General features: G+C 38.4%; 1 protein-coding gene across 3 annotated transcripts in view; it reads right to left on the bottom strand.

The window, feature by feature from the left end:
- Window positions 1-745: 745 nt before the first annotated feature.
- Window positions 746-16,458, bottom strand: part of DCBLD2 (discoidin, CUB and LCCL domain containing 2) — a 428,333-nt gene continuing 412,620 nt past the window's right edge. Inside the window, exons 15-16 of one of the 3 annotated variants that reach the window (XM_071433403.1) lie at window positions 3,291-3,367; window positions 746-2,284 (exon numbers count right to left, since the gene is read on the bottom strand). In XM_071433403.1, coding sequence (XP_071289504.1) covers window positions 3,318-3,367 — 50 coding nt within the window. In that variant the 3' untranslated portion in view covers window positions 746-2,284; window positions 3,291-3,317. Of the gene's footprint in view, window positions 2,285-3,290; window positions 3,368-16,458 lie in introns of those variants that run through there. The other 2 variants (XM_071433404.1, XR_011680148.1) reach the window with 2 other exon arrangements.

The following is a 16,458-nucleotide window of genomic DNA, read 5'->3' as shown; positions in this document are numbered from 1 at the left end:
AGCACTCGGCCTTTGTGCGCACTGAAGGGAATTGCAAAAATCCAGCAGCTGCTCATCCACAAGCACAGTCAGCTGCATATGCTTTTGCTTCTTGAAAAACTCACTGGTGCCCTTGAGCTTGATCTTGATCTTGATCACCAGATCCTGGTACTTTTCCCAAGTGTTCTGATTTGAGTTTTTATACTTTCTTATGTGACATTCAGAAACTTTTGCTCCAAATTAGAAGTTGTCGTTTTCTGAGAATAATTTTCTGACTACAAATGATACATATCTGCAGTTTACCAGACTGTCTTGTATCTGCTCCTTTACAGTATAAAAAGGGTTCTTTGAATAATTCACCACCTCAGTTTCAATGATTGAAAAAGTCTTCTTACTCAGTTCTATTATTCTCTATATTTCCTTCTCTTTGTCATGTTACTTTGGCAATTATGCACATGCACAATGGCTAGTATGCTCCCGTGGTGAGACATCAAATGTGCAGGTTCCTCTAATTTTGTCACTGATTAAATAACACATAATCCTGTCAGGAAACTTGCTGGATGTCTCTCATTGTCACTGCTTCTGTTTAGTTTCCTTACTCTTTTGAATGGTTCCCTGTCTTCCTACTCACACTCTGAGTTACCAATTTCTAATTTTCCTTCCTATCTGGGTTTACCAATCTTTCTCTGAATTGGATGCTTTTTAATTAAGGCATGCGAAGTTAAATAATTGTGAGAAGAAGAGCACTAAATTCAAAAACCAAATATATTTTGGGGGTTTTATTCACTGAAGAGTTAAAAGATGTGTTTTCAAATCTTCCTAGTAAAGAAGACACATATATCACATATATATCTTGTGAATATCTTGAAAACAATCTCTTTGCTGGTATTTTGCACAGAGTTAATGCTCTAGTCATTGCTTTGGCAAATTTTACTGAACTGCAGCATTGTGTGTTTTGCAGCTTATAGGGAGAGGTTTCTAGGCCTTGAGGGTTGGCTTTGTTTCACATAACTTTAGACATCTGAAATTCATCTAGGTATCCTAAATAGTCGATAGAAATACAAATACCTGCACAGAACAGGAGTTGAAATTCATCTTACCATGTGTCTTGAAAAGGAGTATCTATGTGTGAAAGAGATTCTAGTCAGAATTGTGTTCAGTACAGTCAATAAAATCTAGAGAGTTGATAATTTTATTCTGTGGTATATATCCACAGAGGCTGAAGATCTCTCCATGCTCCAGTGCCTAGCAGTCTTCTCGATTCTTCCAATCCTTGAGTTGAATCCTAGCAGAAAAAAGTTTTCTCAAGGTGACCTTTACCAAAAGACTCAGTGTTAGGTGCAATCAATCAATTCCTTTTCTGTCAATTTAATCAAAAGGGATCCTTAAGATTAAATCCATTTGCTTAGGTGAAAGAAATCATACTCTTTGTAGATGGCATGTATTGCTCAGTATTGACAGCAGAAAGAAGCAAAAAAAGCATGCAAATAAATGCACAATGCAGTCAGCAGAACTTCAAGCAAACCAGTGAAAAAGTATTTGCTTTATATGTAAGATGAATCTGAGACATACATATGGAGTGCTTAATGATGTTTTTCATTCACATTTAAAAGATGAAAGAGACTAAAATTATGATAGAAGGAATTCATGGCTTTTAGTTAGAGTATTTCTTTAGAGACATGTACCCTGTGAATACATGTTTAGCCACCTATTAGCTTCCCATCAGCAATTGTTGGATTTTAAATTGCCTTTACAATCTATAATTTAATACTTTTTGGATCAATATTTTTTCTAAAATTTGCATAAGCTTTTTTTTGGAACACTGGGAAAAATTTCCAGAAATGGTTCAACTGGCTGCTCTGTCATTTAATATTATAAAGCATTTACAGTGTCTTTTATTTGAAGACAAACCCACTAAAGAAAAGAGTATTCCCATTATACCTCTCCACTGTTTTTCCCACCATTGACCAAAGACAATTTTATATTATTTCCAGAATCCCAGAACACACTCATAATTTATCAAACAGAGCTTCTCATCAGACTTTTAAGAGCAACTTGCTGATATGTATATTTCTGCCATCTTGCTTGAAGGGCAGTTAGAATCTAGACTTGAAAAAAACAAAGCATATCCTTCTCTCCCATCCAGCTCTTTTTCCTGGTGAATTAATTTATAATATGCTGATACCGGTTGTTACAGATTTTGGTTTCCAGTATTCTTCAGAAAAGTCAAAATATTAAGAAAAAAATTTGCCACATTCACAAAGCAATGTAAAGAATTCTGCTGTAAATTGTTAGTCTCAAGTATCTAGGGGAAAAAAGTGTACAATTAGTTGGTTACATCTGAAGAGTTGTTTCATGTTGCATTCTAGGCATTAACTTCTATAAAAACTGTTGCAATTTTGATGTACTAGCCAAATCAGAACCTAAATATCTCCAGATAGGGTTAAAGAACATTAGGAGTAATAAATATATCTTGTGTTAGAAACAATATAAAAATAAGGAAAAAAACTGAAAACCACAAACCCCAAAAAACAAAACCTAAAAGCTCAAACTCACCAAGAAACTAACAAATGAAAGAGTTTATTCTTATATAATATAATAATAAGAGTTATAATAAAAGATCTTATAATAAAAGAGTTGCCACTTTTTCACTTCTCTTCCACAATGTAAAGGCAGCTCTTGGCAGTTTAAGGAGTGGAAAGTATCCAAGTCTACCTTGAAACCATATTGCTTCTGAAACTTTTTTGGCCTGAATATTGTTTCTAATATGATTTTCTGTTCTAAGTAAGTAGCTGCGCTTTGTTCTATGTCTTATAGTTGAAAATATTACTTGTAATTATGGTTTTAAGCAACTTAAATTGTGCAAGACATTTTGGTTACAGGAATAAAATACTCCTATTTATTGATGGACATATATAGCTGTGTCTGTACATGATTGTACAAGTCAGGTCAGTTTCTTTTAATTGGTTTAATTTGTTTAATATACTTTTCCTACGTACCAAATTTCTCTGGTATGTTTTGGCAATAACTTTCAAAAGATATTGCTGAAGAAGCAATCCTCACAATCAATTCCTAACAATTTCCTTTTGAAAAGTGGATTTTCACTGAGTCTAAATACCCAAGATTAAATAACCAAATTTTCCCACTAAAAGTCAAGTTTTAAAAGGGTAAAATAAAGACATTATGGAGAACAATAGTTATTCTACGTCATTCATAGAATGTATTGTGACAGACGACTTTACTACTTCTGATGAAAACGTTTTAGATTTTCCAAAGAAGAAAAGAAGAAGGATAGTGGGAAAACCACTTACCTTTAAACAATTGATAGGCAAGTTCCTTTAGCCACTACCTAGTGCCTCTGCAGTCTGTAGCATAAGTTCTCCATATTCTAAAAGAAAATAGAAGGAATAGAAAGATCTGGAGAAGTCAATTTAAATACATGTGCTCTTAGTCACTACTTACATTAAGGTTCAAATGAGCTTCCAGCTCAATAAATTTCTGCCAGATGAGGACAAAAAATTGTAGTGATGTGCAGCAGCCCAGCCTTTGCTCTGTTCTCTTCAGTTATCAGCTTTTTAATAACTTGCAATTTCTACCTGAATTTATAGTGCATGCTTTGCATAGATGTTGCATATGCTGTATTTGCATCTCTATAAGAAAGGCTATTTTCTTATTTTGCAAGCTAGAAATTGTCGCTGTCAAGGCGGTCACGACATAAAGCAGAGACCACAAGCAGTCTCAGTTGGCAACACTTTATTATTGAACATGGCTGACTTTTATACACTTTCCAATTTTTATGCTTCTTCTATTGGCCACAATAAGTCAACATAATACTATTGGTGAGAAGTTATAGTGACTTCAACTAACTTTCTAAAAATGCTTCGTCCAGCTGCAAAGTTCTTTTATCTTTCTTCTCTGTCTCCTTGGTTACAGCCTTGGAGAGAGCTCCTTATCAGCTTCTTCTTACTTCTCAGCTTCTTCTCGCTCCTTTAGCTAACAGGCCTGCTGTTAGCCCCTTCCACAAGAAATTATGGACAGGGCACCGTATAGGCTCAACTTATTTTTTCGTAACACATTCCTTGGAATGATACTATGGTTCCTACATTTTAGAAACTTGCAAGTACTAATCCAGAAGGCTTGATAAGAACTTTGATAACATAAAAAATGCACACCGTAAGTGTGTACTAAACATGCCATGGATGTCTTCCTGCAAAATATGATCAGTCATCAATGTAATTATTCTTTAGTTGCCATAATACTTAAAAAAATAATTGTACGTAAGCAACCTAAGTTAGACTAAATGGTTCACATGAAGATGTAGTTAGGACAGTTTTTACCAAATATTTAATTAACTTTATTACCTTCTAGGTAATAAATCCAGGTAATGGATACAGGAAGAATACCCCTTGACTTTGAGAATCAAAACCTAGTGAACAGAAAAAAGACAGTCCCTTCTTTGACTCCCAATAGCACACAACTGTTCAGGGGGAAGAAGTGTATCTGTGTGTGTGAATGGAAGGTGTACTCACCCAGAAAACAGAGCCAATATTAAGTAACCAACGTATAGTAATTGTGGATACATATAATTTCCTGATCGTTATTGATCTTTTTTTCAAAGGTTAATTTGCTTTTAAAGATTTTTCTAGTCAGTTGATAAAAATCTTCTCTGTTTGTTTGAGACTAGAAATCTCCATAAAGCTTACTGTGTAAGGGTAATCCTTTGTACTGGATGATGAATATTTACAATATGATAATTAATCTTCATAAATCAATTTCCTTGTTTTGGAAATATTTTTGTTATCCAAAGTAGTAACTTTCAATATGTATTTTTAGAAGGTGTAAAAATGGAGATCATAATTTGTATCACAGAAATACAAAGCAAATCCCTTAAAACCATCCATTCCATCATTTAAATTTTGCATTTTTGAATTTTCAATATCTAACTTTAATTTTTACTTTAAAATCACTTTTAAATGCTCTGTCTCCACACAATTTTATTATTTATCCATTTCTAAGCTTCAAAATAATATTTAGGGAAGAGTCATTTACTGTAACTACTTCACAGTTTGCAAATTAACATCCAAGTTGAGAGAAGGAAGTGGCAGAAGGAAGGAAGTGGCAGAAGGAAGTGGCGGAAGTGGTGGAAGTGGCAGAAGGCAGGAAGGAAGGCAGGAAGGAAGGAAGGAGGGAGGGAAGTGGCAGAAGTGGCGGAAGTGGCAGAAGTGGTAGAAGTGGCGGAAGTGGCAGAAGGAAGGAGGGAGAGAGGAAGAGAGGAAGAAGAAAGAAAGAAAGAAAGAAAGAAAGAAAGAAAGAAAGAAAGAAAGAAAGAAAGAAAGAAAGAAAGAAAGAAAGAAAAGAAATTCCCAAATGTCAGAAATCTTAAAAATTATAAAACATTTTTGTGTACAATATTTAAGTGCCAGGACTGTTACTAGATATAGTAATGCTAAATTGAGCATATATGTGAAACCAAAACAGTTAAACTTATTGGATGGCAATTTCTCAGAATCAATAATCTGTTATTTCTATCTTAAACAGCTTACTGCTACTGCACAGTATGAATATTATCATAGAATAATAGAATAGTTTGGGTTGGAAAGGACCTAAATGTTCACCTAAATTCACTCCCCATGTCATTGGCAGGGACACCTTCCATTAGACCGCATTAAGCTCAAAGACCTGGCCTTGAACACTTCCAGGAATGGGTCACCCACAACATGTTCCAGTGTCTCACAACCCTCCTGGCAAGGAATTTCTTCCCAACATCCAAAGGAAACATATGCCCTTCAGGTTTTAAAGCCATCAACACTTTTCCTATCACTACGTGCCCTTGTGTCGCTCATCTGCCTCCTTCTGGTAGGCTGCCTTCAGATACTGGAGAGCTGCTCTAACATTTGCCCAGAGTCTGCTCTTCTCCAGGCTGAGAAGATGTCTGAAGGTCTCTGGCTTGATGACAGACTCCCTGTGCTACACTGGGGGCTCAGATCATTCTTTTTCTTGGAATTGTTGTGGGATGCTCAGCCACTGTTGAGTGTTGTTCATTGTGGGACAGGTAATACATAGTTGATTGTTTTAATAAAGACACAGTTGAAATGATAAGAGCTAAATTTTAAAGCAAAATTAATTTGAGAAAGATTCCTAAACCTGTGGCCTATTACCCCTGCCCATATATTGATTGTAAATGACATCCCTTGCAGATGTTATGATCCATGAACCAAAGCCAAGTGATGGATACTACTTAAGACAGATGTTCTACCTGCTTCTGGAATATGTTCTTATCATTCTAAAACAATCCCCTGAACATTAATAACAAGAGATTACATCATGAAGTAATGAAGTGCTTTGGTTTAAAGTAATCCATTTTAATGAAATGGATTTGGGGGCTAGCACAGCAGGATCTCAGAAATGGAGTGTCAGCTCAGTTCTCTGGTTCAGAGACAAGTGAAGCAATTCAGGAGTGTCCTCCTGTGAAAATAGTTGACAGATCTTTCTGCAAAACAGTTAACAACTGGCATCAGAAATGTGTGCAAATAAAATACTAGCACTACAAGTTTGGCATCCATGAGTGGTAGGGCAACTCAGACTCATAGCAGTGGTTTTGCTGTTCTGCCTGTTAAAATAGACAGAAAAGAATGAGGAAAACTATTTTCTCCATCTAGTTTGTTTCAGTATTGATCAAAGACAATTTTACTGCCTTCAGGAGACAGCAAAAGCTGTCAACAACTGAAATGCTTCAGAATTGTAAATTATCTGAATCACAAATATTTATTTTCAAATAAAATTTCAAACTTAAGTCATAACTATAAAACAGATAGAGCTACTTAAATATGAATGTACTATACTGTCCTAGGGTGACATTATGATGCCTGTATCCCCATTTGTTGTTCTGTTTATGCTGGATATTATGTTCTGTGCCTTCCAGACTGGCTCTGAAGAGTGAAAGTTTTGTTTTGGTTTCTTATCAGATGCTCCCCCATGGCTAGCGGGACACAGAGACAGGGCAGTACATAGTGCTGCTTTTGCTTTTTGATTTGCTCTTGCTCTTGCTTCTGCTTTGCCCCTGATTTGCTCTTGCTTTCTGCTTCTGCTCATTAGTTAGTTTAGCTAAGCAGTCCAAATTTTTTCCTGGACTGTTTTTCCTTTCCCTTTTTTGGACCTACTCAAACTTGCTCCGGACTGGGACCTGGGAAACACTGAGAGTTTGCACCTTGTGGCCTGCAGCAGCTACCCCCACACCGGAGGGACTGATAACAGAGTGACCACCCCCAAGAGAGACTTTCTGAATTTGTCATCTTTTTCAGAGCAGTGAAGGAGTGGTGTCATCTGGTATTGTTCATTTTCTGTGCTGGGTGGTGTTTTGCCTGTTAAATAAACAGGTTCTTTCCACTTGTCTCCAAGGAATCTTTTCTGAACCGGTTGGGTTACTTGTACACTACTGAGGTAGCTAAATGATATTCTCTTTTCAGGTTAATTATACTCTTCAGTCTCACCACCTCTACCAATTGATTTCTCTAAGTCCTTAGAAAACAGTAATTTAACTTTTTAAATTTTATTTAAAAAAATGACAGTGACAAGAGTTATTTGAACTCCCTATTTTCTGAAATGCCCGAACATCAAGCCTTAAGAACTTGATCTTGAATTTTATTTCGTATCAAACTAAATTTTAAGGGAGTGGCAGAGAGAATGGGAGCCTCAAGCCAAAGATGTAGGCTTCTAATTCTTATATTGTCTTTTTACTTATCTATGTGAAGAACTGGAAAGAGAATAGATTAGAGTTAACAGCTGTTTGACATTTGCACATACTCTTCCACTAAAGAAAAGGTCAAGGATGGCTTTCTGGCCCTCCCTCCACAAGCTGCAGCTTCCTTCAAGACACATTCACCTGCTGTGGCATGGAGCCCTCCACAGGCTGTAGTGTAGGTATATGTTCCTCCATGGTTCTCCAGGGACTGCTGGGAGACAACCTGCCTCACTATGATGTCCTCCAGGGACTGTGGGGGATTCTCTGCTCTGTCAACTGGAGCACCTCCTCCTCCTTCTTGTCTCACTTTAATATCAGGGAGCTGCTTCTCATACTCTTTTTTCCCCCTCACTTGTCACTGCCTATTCATATGTTTTGTGCTTTTGACAATATGTTTTCACAGAGCCTGATGGGCTCAGTTGCAAAAATATATCTTGCTAGAAAATTACATGCTATACAAAACCATTGTTTTATAGAAAAGAATAGTGGAAGTATAAATATACTGCTAAAGAATTGGAAAATTTACAATGCTTCATTGTAATAGGTCCCCTCATTTTGCCTTCTTTCTCCTTAAGATCTGGAAAGAATACTAGGCATAAGACAGTGTTGTTTCAAGGAAAAGACTTTTTTAGGATTGTAGGGTACATGTTCCAATTTCTTGAGAAAATTCAGAAAAGGTTCTTTGTCTTTTGTGATAAATATCATTAGCCAGTAGTGACAAATTCTGACCAACAAGAGCAGATCAAAATCTGGTGAGAGCAAGCAATATACCTTGAGTGGCCAGGACAGAACCATAGAGTTGTAGAATCAGTTGAATTGGAAGGGGCCCATCAGGATCATCAAGTCCAACTCCTGGCCTTGCATGGGACCATCCTCGAGAATCACACATTGTGCCTGAGATCAATGTCCAAAAGCCTCTTGAACTCAGACAGGTGTGATGCTGTGACCACTCCCTGGAGAGACTCTTCCAATGCCCAGCCATCCTCGGGTTAAAAAACATTTTCCTGATACCTGACCTAAACCTCCCCTGACTCAGCTGCATGCCATTTCCTCGAGTCCTGTCCTTGTGGACCTCATTTTAGAACTTTCTAATACCTTCATGTCTTTTTTCATTGTGGCACCCAAAACTGCCCCCAAGCACTCAAGGTGAGGCCACCCCAGAGCAGAGCAGAGCAGAGCAGAGCAGAGCAGAGCAGAGCAGAGCAGAGCAAGACAATCCCCTCCCTTATCCAGCTGGTGATGCTGTGCCTGATGCACCCCAGGACAGGCTTGGCCCTCCTGGCTGCCAGAGTACTGCTGATGCACATTCAGCTTGCCATTGGCCAGGAGCTTGTGTCCCTTTCTGCAGTGCTTCTCTCTAGCCTCTTGCTCCCCAGTCTATACACACACCCGGATTGCCCTGTCCCAGGTGCTGAATCCAGCACGTGCCCTTGTTCAACTCCATCTGGTTGGTGATTGCCTGTGGGAATCTTTAAAAGCAGAGGATTTTAGGAAAGCTGCAAAAGGCAGGCCTCAGAGACAGCATAACTGTGATTGGAGCTAAGCAGTAGTCATAACGTTTGTCAGCAGAAAAATTATATAAGAAGTAGAAAAGTAAGGACAAATAGAACAATGGTCTGTGTATTAACACTTGTCTAGAATAACTCCCTAAGCTACAGCAAAGTATATCTAGCCAGATGTTAGGAAGTTCTAAGCTTAATAATGGAGCTCTGTGCATTGTATCTTAAGGCTTACAAGTAAGTCTTTTATTCGAAAGAAGCAAGCACAGTTTTAACCAAAGGTACGTGTACTTATAGTGATTGGATAGAAGTTCTGTCAATATGCTTTTGCTTTGTGTGATTGGGCAAAAAACTTTTAAAGTAAGTTGTAACACTAAGTTCTTTGTCTGCTGCCGGGGATGTGAGCTGCTGGCATCTTCTCATTGTAATGACCATATAATGAGACTGATGCTGGAAAATACAACAGCTTGAGATGCCTTGCCCAGCAGCCCCACCTCTTTTGTGATTTGTGCATGGAGTCCTGGCTGGTGATAATTGCCCATCTCTCTTTTTTGTCAAGATCTCTCTGCAGGGTCTCTCTGCCCTCAAGGGAGTTAGTTCACAGCTCCTCCCAATTTAGTGTCTTTGGCAAACTTGCTTAATATTCCTTCAAGTCCCATGTCCAGGTTGTTCAAAAGATGTTGAAGAGAACTGGCCCAAGGATGATACTGTCTGAGCTGAAATTTGCACTTCATACTTCTTCTTGTTTCTTAGTGCAGAAATCACAACAAATGTCTTCTTTGTTTTTTTTCTATCCATGCAGATATCTTTTCTTATGCTCATGCTTTTTATCCCAACAGCAGCTGACATGACATTTACACGCACAGCAACAGCACACTTTTCCTACTGTTACTAGACTTCACAATTTTGCAATCTGTGAATCAGCGACCTTTGCAACTAAACTGAGACCTTCAGCATTTCTCATTGTCCTGATTTGAAGAGGAAGTGAGTGTTTTGGGAGTTTGTGGTCAAACCAATCAGTGCTGAAATTTGAATATTGGCGCCTGGTGTGGCCACTGAGGACATGGATATGCGTATGAGAACACAGGGAGTTAAAAGCTGACAACTCCCAGGAAAACTCTCTCTTGGTTCCGGTCCATGAAAGAGGTCAGAGCTCCCCTGCCCGGCTGTGGGCTGGGTGGGGGAGGCCATGCGGCTGGGTGAGGTAGGCCAGAGCCTTGGACAGAGAAGGGAGGTGAAAGACCTACTGCAGGATGGAGGGGTGGAGGAGCACTGAGAGGCATCTGGCAGTACCGCCCCCCCCCCCCCCCCCCCCCCCCCCTTCCCCCGAGACACAGAGAGAGGGAGAGAGAGAGGAGAGAGAGAGCGAGCACCTGTGCCTGTTCTTGTGCCACCTTGAAATCTGATATCATGTACTGGCAGCATTGCCGAGAAGGAGAAGGGAGGTCGGCAAGAACGTGCCCATGCTCGGCCGGGGAATCATGGGAGTTCTGGGCAGACAGACCCCGAGATTTTTAACCCTTTTATTGAATGATGGAAACCTTACAAATACTGATCCTCCTGGATCTGAATGAGAAGAGAGATAGAGATGAAATAGGAGGAAATGGGCAAGTGTGATGAAAATCTGTGCAAGTGAAAGATGTCAGAAGAGTTGAGAAGAATCCTAGGTGAGAGGAGGTGATGGAGTGGCCTTTGGCTGGGCTTTTCTTGTATAGCCATGGACAGAACCATTTTACACAGAGACTGCATTTAGGGGGAGGCAATGGCTTGGAGCCAAGAGAGTGCAGTGATGTTATGTGAAGGAGTGGCGTGAACAGAGACGACGGGTGAGGAGTGTGGTAGGGCCCTCGATCTTCAGTGAAGAAGAAGATCTCTGTTCTCGAGACCCCTCAGCCCCAGGGGGTGAATCTGGGGGAGACAGGTATCCCAAAAGTGAGAGACTGTGCTTTTTTTGGAACTGGGCAAAACAACCTTAAAAGGGGAATCCTAGAAGCAGCTCAGCAGCTCTGGTCCATGTACAGTGGTGAGAGCACTGTACATGCAAGGAAGATGTCACGATGGCAAATGTTCTCCGGGTGGCACCATGTGTGATATGGAAACACAAGAGGTTTCAGCTGTGTTTCCTGGGGAAGCCTATGGTACAAGAGGAACTCCTCTCTTCTTGATGAACTGAGAATTGATTATCTGAAGGGTGGTGATGGACTGAGAGTCAGTGATCTGAGGGGTGGTAACTGAATTGAGAATCCAAGGTTTTGTCTTACTGTGATGTATTAGAAATTTGGTGGGGGGAGGAGGAATGTTTTGGAAGGTTTTCATTATGAGTTCTGTGTGTGTTTCTTTTTACATATAGTTGTAGGTTAATAAAGTTTTTTTCCCTTTATTCCTAAGTTGGAGCCTGCTTTGCTCCATTTCTGGTCACATATCACAGTAGACACCAGGGAGAATATATTTTCATTGGGGCACTGGCATTGCACTAGCGTCAAACCGTGACACTCATAAAAAGAGTAAAATGTCCTCAGAAGAAGAGAAAACTTTGCTGCATACTCTGTAAGACTGCAGAATTTATGATAATGAGTTTGCATCACAATCATTTAAGCACAGGCCTTATACTGTAGCAGGGAAAAAAATTTAAAGAAGAGCTATTTTATGCAGAAACATATCTGAGAAACAAAACAACTATGATCTTCCAAACTGCTCCCTGCGGTAGAAATGTACTTGTAAGATAAAAGATGCGGTTTTGAAAGGCTGTATCCTTGCTAAGCTAAATTGGATCTCATCTTGTAGATGAAAGATCAAGGAGCTCAACGTTGAGATAGGGAGACATGTCTAGATAATGAGATATGGCAAAGCATTTTTAAAGATAATTAAGCATTCTGGTGGACTGGACAGTTAGGCTAAATCTGCCACACTCGTTCACTTTCGAGGACTGAACTGTGGAGTACTAAACCATATCTGTATAAAGTAAAAGTGCTAAACCATGCTGTATAAAGTAAAAGAGATCCATCCAAATTGTATGGTTAGTGTGAACACTCTCACTCTACTGTAAAACACTTAATAAGATATAAACCAGTCTTAGTAACAAAATGAAATAAAGCTGTTATACCATCTTGGAATATGAAAATATGTTCAAAATATTTTTTTCCTTATGTTTTCTACTTTTTTTTTATCCCACAACATGTTTCGACCATTCTGGAATGCTTCCAACAGATGAACCCAGCAGAGTATTTTTATTACAGGCTCTTGCCCCTTACATGCTTCATTACAGTTTTGGAATATACTCCACAGTCATTAGCATTTTTTAATCTCTTTTCTCAGAGACAACTTTTAAAGGACTACTTAACCCCTAAAAATCATAATTTCTCTGGTTTCTCAAAGCTTTTTGAGAAAGTTGTTTTGATTGGTTTCTTTTTGTTTTGTTGTTTTTTGGTTGGTTTGTTTTGTTTTGGGTTTGTTTGGGTCTTGTTTTTTTTGGTTTTTTGGGTTTTTTTTTATATAAAGCCATCATTACTAACGTCTTCAGACCTACTACAAGCAGAAGTTAAAAATAAATCTTATCTTAAAGAGACTGTTAAAGCTAATGAACTGCCACTCTTGGTATTTGTATGTTCCTAAATCCTTTAATTTCAAGGTTGCCTTCCTGAATCCTCAGTTTAATTAGAAAACGTTGTGTTTATAAAACAGACCCAGTTCAACTGCTTCTGCAAATTCACCTTCATTTTATAGGATTGTACTTCAAGAAATCTTGTTTCACTCAAACATTAAAAGTATAGATTTGACATCATATGTCTGAACTGTATTGCATTGTGTGAGTTTCTCAGTTGCTTCAAATAAGGACAGATTCTTTTCAATTCACATAGCATGTTATCTGAAGATCTCCTGTCTGCTTTCTTCACTTGCTTTAATGGGAAGACAAGGAAAATACATTCTGAATGTTATCTTTTATAGTCTACTTTTACCTACCAGTGTGCTTATATCTACTAGAACCAATTTCAGCTTGAAAGAACATATCAGAAAATGTATTTATTAAAATGGCCCAAAAGAGTGCGTAACATTTAGATTTGAGAAAAAAAAACAAAACCAAAACTTTGGAGCAATATAATTCTAGACAATGCCATGCATCTATGTAAAGTACAAAAAATTTCTATTTTCAAATGCACTTAGAAATCACCATTTTGCATCTGTTTTTTTTTTTTTGTTTGAAAGCTCTGGCACTTATCTGATTCCTTTTTGAGCTGGTTCTGCTCATTAATCTGAAGTAAAGAGCAGCTAAAGTAAGAAAGCAGATAAAAATAAGGAGAAAAACCAATGGGGAACAGGATGCCACTTCAGCCATGTTGTAGTAAAATGTTAGGTCTGCCTTTTGTGTTGTAGAAATATGTCTGTTGTGTATGAAAATCAATGCATAGCGCTACCTTATTTTAAACTTTCTCATTGCTACTGGCAACCTGAATGATCAAGATGGTTTCAAACCAAACAACACCCAGCCCTCCAATATACTCCCCAAACTATTGCAATGGAATAACTTTATCAGGTAAAGAGTTTGCTATGCAAAACCCAAACATGACGTCAAGAATGCTTTGTTGTGGATTACCATTGTTTGAGATTGTTTATCCCTTACCCTACCATGTAGGTATAGGAAAAAATTAAGTAGCCACAAGGTTTTTACAGCTGTTCTTGTATTTTGGGATACTAAGGATTTAGGGTGGTAAACAAAACTGTGGTGAGTTTTACTATTGACTTGATTGCTTTTTCACTTTGAATTAACTGCTTTGTATTTCAGCTTACCCATCAGTAGTATAATGATGTTTCATTATGCCCGTGATGGATTTAAAAACGAAAAACATTGTGATTGAAAGGAAGTATTGGCATGCCACAAGGTAACTGTAGTGAGCTGTGTTTCCTCCTCAGCTTCACTGTGATTGTATAATTTTAATTAACAGTTCCAAAACTTTGTCTTAGCATAGTCTGGTGACATATCTCAGTAGAGCAGTGTCCTAGGGTGACTTTATGATTCTTGTATCCCCAGTCATCTGTTCTGCTAATGCTGGATATTATATTCTCTGCCTTCAAGACTGGTTCTGAGAGCAAAGGTGGGGAGAAGAAGAAGCACGGAGTTTGTTATCAGAGACTGCACTCACTCCTTGAAAAGCAACAGTCCTGCACATTCTGCTCTGGAGGAGCAGAACAGAGTGCTCCTCTGCTTTTTAGTTAGTTTAGCTAGCTGAGGCAATCCCTGGATTGCTTCTTTTTTTTTCTTTCCCTTTTCTTGGAACTGTTCCAACCTGCTCTGGACTGGGACCTGGGGAGCACCAAGAGCTTGCACTTTGTGGCCTACCGGAGCCCGCTCTGGGCAGCGGCCTTTTCCAGTGCAGGAGGAAATGATAACAGAGTGACCACCCACCAGAGAGAGTGTCTGAATTTGTTGTCTCTTCAGAGCAGCGAATGAGTTTTGTCATCTGGAATTGTTCATTTTTTGTGCTGGGGAGTGCTTTGCCTGTTAAATAAACAGGTTTTTTCCACTTCTCTCCAAGGAAATTTTTCCCAAACTGGCTGGGGGGAGGGGCCATGTGGGTGGGCTTTCTGGGGGTGGCCCCATTTTCAAGGTTTTCTGCCAAATTTGCCCTAAACCAGGACAAGCAGGATGTGCGACTTAGAGAATTATGGAATCACTTTGGTTGGAAAAGACCTTTAAGAACATTGAGTCTAAATGTAATTAGCAAATGTAACCATCAAGAAATGTTTTGCTGTTTGAAGAGAACATGGTTTATCTGGTAAACTTTGCAAGTATTTCTGTCATCACAAGCCTGCATGTTCAATGCTTTAGATGGCAATGTAATAAGAAACCTGTGTAAATCAACAGAATGATTCTCAGGGTAGGATATTTGCATGTTTCATCCTTCTTCCTGACTTCTTCAAATGAATTCTTTTCATAAAGTAATGATTGGAATTGTTACTCTTTTGACAGTTCTAAGGGTACTACTGACATTTTTGGCATATGAATGCCGAATGGGTTAATTCACCTAGCTTTTCAGATAAAGACCAAGATTTAGTGTTGCTTAAGCTGGAGGCAGAAATATTTAAATCCTCCAACCTCCTTCCTAATTTCTATTACAAAATCAGTGCACAATCTTGTCCCTTAAGGTCCAGCTGTCTGCCAGCTGATCTAGCGCAGTTTATACCAATAGGGTGACATTATTACAGCTCACGTGATACTGCACACAGAAGCAGGAAAAGATCTTCAAATCTATCTAGCTTTTTCTGCAGATTATTTGTCAGCTATATGCATTACATGGACAGTTTCCCTGAGCATCTGAAATACAGCTGCGTTTAAGTGGGTTGAATCAGGGTTGGGAAGCAGTGAAATAAAGCTTTTCAGGAATACCTGACATCCAAGTCCTGCAGAAATTTATCTATTTTTAATGTCCAGATGCTTTCTAAAATAATGGGTGACCATCTAGCTACCTAATAGTTTTAATCAAGAGAATTTTAAGCTGTTAGAGAAAACTCACATCTTTTATAGCTTGAATATTTTTCTTCATTTATTTCCTGGTTTCCAGTTCAGTTATACAAATCATATGATTAGGTAATGAGAACTCATGCTGTATAGAAATATTTAACGCTATACTTCCAAGTTAAGGCTATTTTTTCCCGGAACTATTTAAAAAAAAAAAATCTATCTGGATTCTCTCTTCCCCACACTCATTATTATATGAAAATCATTTAAATATTATATTTTGACTTTACATGGTACAATTATATTCAGAAATTCAAGACTCTATTGTTAGATTGCTTATAAAGTTTCTGGCTTTTATAACTTCCCACAACCACTCTTTGCAGCTATATATTTTTGCAGTAAGACATCACAGGGGTCTGTGAGAAGTTTTAATGTGGAGGAGAACTAACATGCAAAATACATGTGACATACTCGACAAATTTCACTTCAGAAAGTTACAGTATACTTAGATGGGATGAAATATGAAATAAATAAACTTAACACAACATTTCTAAATCTTGGAAATCTATTACCTGAGCTTTGAGTCAGTTTGCAGGACTCTGTAGAAATGCAAATGTGAAGTCCAAGGAATAGAGCAGAAGGTGTATTGGGCAGGGGTACAGAATATTGCTCTGAGGGGTGATGTAAGCAAGATTGCATCCTATAAAGATAGCAGCTGCTTCTGCTGGTGCCAACATAGAGAATTTGTGCCACCAATCTAGTTTTCTGGGGACATTTGACCTGTA

Source organism: Agelaius tricolor, unplaced genomic scaffold, assembly GCF_023055355.1.
Source record: "Agelaius tricolor isolate 1412-34295 unplaced genomic scaffold, bAgeTri1.0.p SCAF_9, whole genome shotgun sequence".
In the NCBI taxonomy this organism is placed as follows: Eukaryota; Metazoa; Chordata; class Aves; order Passeriformes; family Icteridae; genus Agelaius; species Agelaius tricolor.
The sequence above is the reverse complement of the archived record's forward strand: the minus strand, read 5'-3'. Positions and strand labels throughout refer to the sequence as shown.